The sequence below is a fragment of the Ixodes scapularis genome, unplaced genomic scaffold (genome assembly GCF_016920785.2).
Source record: "Ixodes scapularis isolate PalLabHiFi unplaced genomic scaffold, ASM1692078v2 PGA_scaffold2__306_contigs__length_199485367, whole genome shotgun sequence".
In the NCBI taxonomy this organism is placed as follows: Eukaryota; Metazoa; Arthropoda; class Arachnida; order Ixodida; family Ixodidae; genus Ixodes; species Ixodes scapularis.
The window spans coordinates 117148671-117154670 of NW_024609857.1; the positions used below are offsets into that span (position 1 = coordinate 117148671).

The following is a 6000-nucleotide window of genomic DNA, read 5'->3' on the forward strand; positions in this document are numbered from 1 at the left end:
TTGTGCGCGATTTTTCATCATGTTCAATGTTTACCAACTCGCTTAGCTTACCACTTTACTACTGTGCTAGCGTTCCAAATGGGGTGGGACAGAGGGCAGTGCTGGGTCGTTCCTACAACATTAAGCATAATGGATTTTATAATGATCGCAGCTTAGACTAAACATCCACAAAGCAAAGGACTGCTACAACCGACCTCCTGTTATTTCTTACTTACTCTTTTGTACGTAAACATATTCGACAGAGGTTTGTCTGGTTAGGAAATAAATAGACTGAGTGAAAAAATTTAAACTAACCAAGTTTGACTCAAACCAAGATACCCTACGTTTCGGTACCAGCTCAGTCTTTTGGTCACTGGTGACTATGAGTTGGGCGTATCTCCTTCGTCGTCTTCAGATTTGCCCTACCCATAGTCACCCGTGACCAAGAAACCAAGCTGGTCCCGAAATGTAGGGTATTTTGGTTTTATTCAAACTTGGTTAGAGTTTCAATTTTTCAGTCAGTCTACTCTTTCGTATGTCAGCCCTTGTGTTCGAATGGTGGGGAATGAAATTTAAAAACTATTACGAATCAAAAGTCTGGTGTGCTTGCAAAGACTGTATTTACTCGCATAATGAACTCTTTTTTTTTTTTTCAGCCGAAATATTTGGGGGGTGCATTCATTACGTAAGGTAAAATTCTTGCATTTATACACTTCGTGGAAATGTCATATTAGGTGCCAGTATGACACGGCAAGGTACTGGGGCATGTCTCCACTGGTGGAGGTGCACCCACAGCTGGTCAGGGGCGTGGCACAGTAACCATGCTTTATAAATCGCGAACCTCTTTGGTGCACTTTCGGCATGCCTTTTGCCGAAGGAAAAGTGCCCTACGAAGCTCGACCGGCGCGGAGAGCAACGCGACCGTTCTTAGGCCTAACCACTTTCACGATTTCACTGTCCGAAAGCAGACCATAGACGGCAGTGTGTTTGTTGACATCAATGCATCTAATAGGTAAAGAATGTCCGGGGCTGGTCGATTCCTCTATCCAAGCTTCGTCAAACGTGCGCGGTGCTCAATTTCGTGGTTGATCACTTCCGCCACTACGCACTTGCAGCCATTATGAGAGCAGCTTGGCTTGGCTTTACTTTGCGTGACCGCTTGGCGGCAAAAGAAAATTGGCTTGGTGGCTAGCTAAATGGGACACAATTCGAGACTCACATAGCCGAAAATTGGAGTTGTGTCCATTACGTGAGGGGGAAAAAAAAATGTTGGTACCCTTTGGCGGGGTGCGTTCATTATGCGAGTGAATACGGTAGGTACATGCATCTGACTGCACATGTTGAGCGGCAGCTTGCACCACCTTGCCTGTAACGGTGGTGAAAGACATTCAGCCCACATGTCTTTTACCGCTACCACAGCTGTTAGCAAGCTGGCGCAAGGTGCCGCCAAATACCAAACTCTTGGACATGAATTCTATGCAAGTACAACCAAGGGGTTGCAAAGGGCTTATTGTGTTGCTGGAAATAAACAGTCTAATAGCAGCTTATACATAGGCCAGGGAGGGGAGTGTCCATACAAAGTGCCCGTAACAAAAAATGGTGGCAGGGTGATAAAGTGGTGATGCTTGGGCAGTTGGAACAGCCAGCACTTTGCCCGTACAGTGGCACTATGCAAGCAGATATGTGTGCTGTTGGTGTAAGTGCGCCGCGAGCAATTACCTTTAAAGAAGTCGTAATAGACTTTACTTATTATTATCGCCATCTCTCGTTGGCCGCGCAAACTATCAAGCCTCTGCGCCATCTTTGAGGCTTTTCCACTGTCCTCACTCTGCCTGCCTAGTATTCGCCGTGCTAGTTCATACAATGTTGTCTTTCTGGTATTTGGTGGAGGCATTGGATACTTTAAAATGAATTATGTTAACAAGCCTGGTTCAAAAAGTTGAATTGATTCCGTTCAGAATGACCGAAAAGACATTAGGAATCAAAAGCCGGGAAAACTGTTTGCCGTACGCAGCGTGATAAGCAACGCAAGAAGCAGCCTCTTGAAAGGATCATGAGCCGCAGTTGTTCCGGTGTCTTTATTGCTGCCGCCGCTTTGGTTGCTGTGGACGCGACCGGCACAGTTTAGGAAGCAGCCATGACCAGTCATTAATACAGTGATGGGGAGCTTCATGCAACGAGAGAATTTAAAAAGGCCCGCAGTAGAAGCAGGCGGCGCAGGCCCATTTTGCCATTCGGATAGTCCCAGCAAGAACGCTACAATTATTCCAAGATTTGCCGTAAAAACTTCAGATTGAAAAGAAAAACAAATGCAACCCATATATTTACTTCAGTTGGCTTCTTACTTATTCGTTGTTTGTGCAGCGAGACACAGCAGTAGTGCAGCATTGCTTTCCTATGGCGGTGCTCTGCCCATCGCTTCAAACAGTTTGTTTGTTTGAGGTTACGAAAGTAAAAAGGTTGGTGCAACATCCAACGGATGGTGTGCAAATCTGAATAAGGTTGGTTTTCACTAGACACTTTGAAAATGATTTTCTTTGTCGAATGATACTCATGTTAACTTTTTTGAAGTAGATTACCAGCACCATAAAATGTGAGCTAACTGTGACTGCAATCTACAGCATTAATTCTCGTATCACATGTGTTCTATGTTAATTTTTGTAAAAATTTGCGGTACACTTACTTTGAAAATCAAGTTTCATCTTAAACATGGAGATAGGCACTGCAGAATATTTGTTTGAGTCTATTGGTTTGCATGCAGACTTCTTTTTGCAGGCCGAATCTGCTCAAATTGTGAAAAAGCAAGGAAAGTGTAAGTGTAATGGTAGGAATGCTGAATGTGAAAAGAAACAGCATGGGAGAGGATATGGGAGCATCCGCGCCCTCTCAATTCTTCGATGGACTGACTGCAACCCACATCGGGTGAAAGCGTACATTGTGGATGCCATGGTCACGAGAAAGACGCTTATTTCTGCGAGTTGTGGTTTGGAAATGATACAATTTCCTCGACCGTCCCTCGCAGTGTCATGCGACGTAGGAATCTGTCGTCGGGTTACTGGGTTACGAACCGAGGCACAAGTGCGAGCATTTAAGGCTGTCTTTGCGTTCTTGCAGGCAAGTACTTTGCGGACTTCGAGATCCCGCGCAGCCTGACGTCGATGTGGAACTACATGGGGCACATGTACCAGCTGGACGCCTTCACCCAGTCCTGCCCCGCCGATCAGGACATCATCAACCACTACAAGCTGCAGCAGGGCACCAAGGTGAACAAGCACGAGGAGCTCGAGACGCCCACCTTCACCACCTCCCTGCCTACCGCCGTCGCCGGGGACCAGAACAACTGCCACTGAGGGGCCCACCAGAGGGACGCCCCGACCTGCCGGCTACTGCTGCAGGCTCATAATATATACTTTTCCGCCCCCTTTTGTTTTTTTTTCTTATTTTTAATTTGCGTCCCGGAAACATTCTTGGCGTACCGTGAGCCATTCGTAACGGAAGCCGTTTGTAACGGACACCGTTCCTATCGGAAAACTGTTCGTATGGGAAACGGTTTCAGGTGTGGCATGACGACGTCTGCAGACAATGTCCTTTTTGTTCCCATTTGTTTTTGTTAGTTTTTTTTTCTATTGCGATTATATAGAGCTCTATGTTAGACCGTGATAGTCTAGTTCTTGGCCAATCAGGAAGCCCGAGTTTCCTCGAAACGAAAGGGAACGGCAAACTAAGGGAGCCGAAAGGCCGTAACACCTCTGCGGCGGCCCTCTGCTCTTAATCTCCCCGGGCGCCTCGATCGCCGAGGCGCTCTGCCGCGAAACTGCCAAAGCACAATTTGCCTTCTTCCGAGCATTTTTCAGCTGCAACGCACCATTTTCCTTCCAGTTCGCCGTGCAAACGCTCGTGCTCCCTTCGACCTCGCCACTTTCTCTGCTACGGTTGAAGCCATTCTGATGGACCCTCGTTTTCCTCCATTCGCTTTTCCTCTCAACACTGGGACATTGGTTAGAACTCACTATCCCTGGCAGTCAGCAAATGTTTTTCAAGATAGCTGTAGATACAATGTACATAAAGTTGTTTGTCGGACGTTGCGTGTTACCCCAGATTGCTGCGGAACTAAACGAAGTGCGGGGCCTCCCAAACTGTCCAGACAAGGACCCTCACAGGTGTCGGCTCTGTTGGCAGGTCGGCCAGTGCCTTCCCCGCAGTGCCTCTGAATTCGGGAGCTTGATCCCGGTTGTCGCGTCTGCTTCTGCATGCCTCTCCTCCTGGGAGAGTTTGCCAAATGTTGTGCCCAGGGAAAGAGGCAGCACTTGCAGCTGCCCACCCTCCCAGGGCCGGTAGACTGTTTTCCCGCGCCTTCTTTGTTACTGCCAGATTTGGAAATCAGAACCCTTGTTTTGTTGTTGGCGCACGTACATAATAAAAAGACAGAGTTGTGACATTATGTTGTGTGCTTGCGTGGAATGAGTTGATGACATTTTAGACGTAGGTGCCCAACGTCGTTGTATTCTTCCAGGTATTCAGTTTATTAATATTTGGCAATTTTGTAGTTTGTCCCCCCCTTCTTGCTAAAAAATATCCAGATGGAATTGGCCTTCGAGTTTTTTGTATTGTCTTTGCCTGAATAAAACGCTCTAGTTTGTCAGTGTGGTCTCTGTCCTCACGATGCACGGGGACCAGATCAAATTGTGTAGTGTGCTTGAATATTTTGTTTATATTTCCTGCGAGATTTCTTACTGCCGCGATTGGTCAGCGGCATGATTGGTTTTGGCGCTGACCAAAAGCGGCTGTTAGAAATCTCGCCGACTTTTTCGCCAAGTGTCCGGCTTAGAGCCCCAGCTCGGGTATCTCACGCGCAGGGCATCGGTACGAGCATTGAAAGTGAGTGGTGGTCGCTGCCGTTGCATCCACAACAAAAAAAAGCGAAAGCAATACGATAAAACTTAAAAAAAAAAAAAAACTTTTTTTTTTTTAGCTGTTTGTTAATATATTTAATAAATATAAAAATACACATATGAAGATTTCAAATTGGAAATCGAAGGCGAAAATAGGAGGTTATCGCAGACGACAGTGGAAGAAAGCAACAACAAAGTTCTAGACAGCCCTCAAAATGTCTCGGCATAGCGTCGCAGACGAACCGACGGAAGCAAGTGCCAAAACGAAGGAAGGAGTAAAAACTAAGCCAAACAAAGCAAAGCAAAATATGTGGTGGTTCGATTATCAAGTAAGCAAAAGAGAAGAACAAAAAGTAAAAAAAAAAAAAACATAAAAGCAGGAGGAAGAAAAAATGTGGCGGCGTAGCGTCGCCTCAAACATAAAAATTCTTTTTATGTTTGAGGCGACGCTACGCTGCCACATTGAAAAATTGGAAAGGTTGCAAGACTAGGGATGCCGCGAACCACCCTAGGTTCGAATTCGAAAGGTTTCAATATTTTCAAACTCGAAAGATTTCGATATTTCCGACTGTACCGAGGTTCGAATTTGAAAAGTTAGCAACTTTAAAACACTGTGGAGTTTTGAATTCGAAAAGTTTGAAGCTTTCAGGGTTTCTAAAAGTTTGGGTTCGATTATTTCAAATATTTTTTTTACTTGAGGTTCGAGGAATTCAAAGATTTCGAACTTTCCTAACGTGAAATCCGAGAGAAAGTTTTGATTTTTTTAGGATCTAAAGTTTGAAGATTTTGAATTTCTTTGAATCTGAAGTTCGAAAAATTCGAAGATATAGAATTTGTTTCGATCTGAAATTCGAACGTTTCAAATTTTTATAGACATAAAGTTTGATAAATTCGAAGATTTCGAATTTCTACATAACGTTTGAAGGTTTCGATTCCCTTTTAGGGCTAAATCTGAAAAGGAACTTCGAAGGTTTCGAATTTCTTTCAAGTCCAAGAGCGCAAAGTTCGAAGTCCGGTTTTCATGTTCCTCCACAGTTTCAGTTTCAAATAATGTTTTCACGCCTCGCTGGTTTTCATGAAATCGGGTTTAGAAAAGTCCGGGTGTGATATTTAGCCTGCGCGAAGTTGG

At 45.0% G+C, this 6000-nt stretch overlaps 1 protein-coding gene across 1 annotated transcript in view; it reads left to right on the plus strand.

Annotated features, from left to right (window-relative positions):
• The window catches only part of LOC8025869 (chloride intracellular channel exc-4), a 50670-nt gene extending 46049 nt beyond the window's left edge, over window positions 1-4621 (plus strand). Inside the window, exon 5 of the mRNA XM_002399671.4 lies at window positions 3094-4621. Within this exon, the coding sequence (XP_002399714.3) occupies window positions 3094-3329 (236 nt within the window). The 3' untranslated portion in view covers window positions 3330-4621. The remainder of the gene's footprint in view (window positions 1-3093) is intronic.
• The last annotated feature ends 1379 nt before the right edge of the window (window positions 4622-6000 follow it).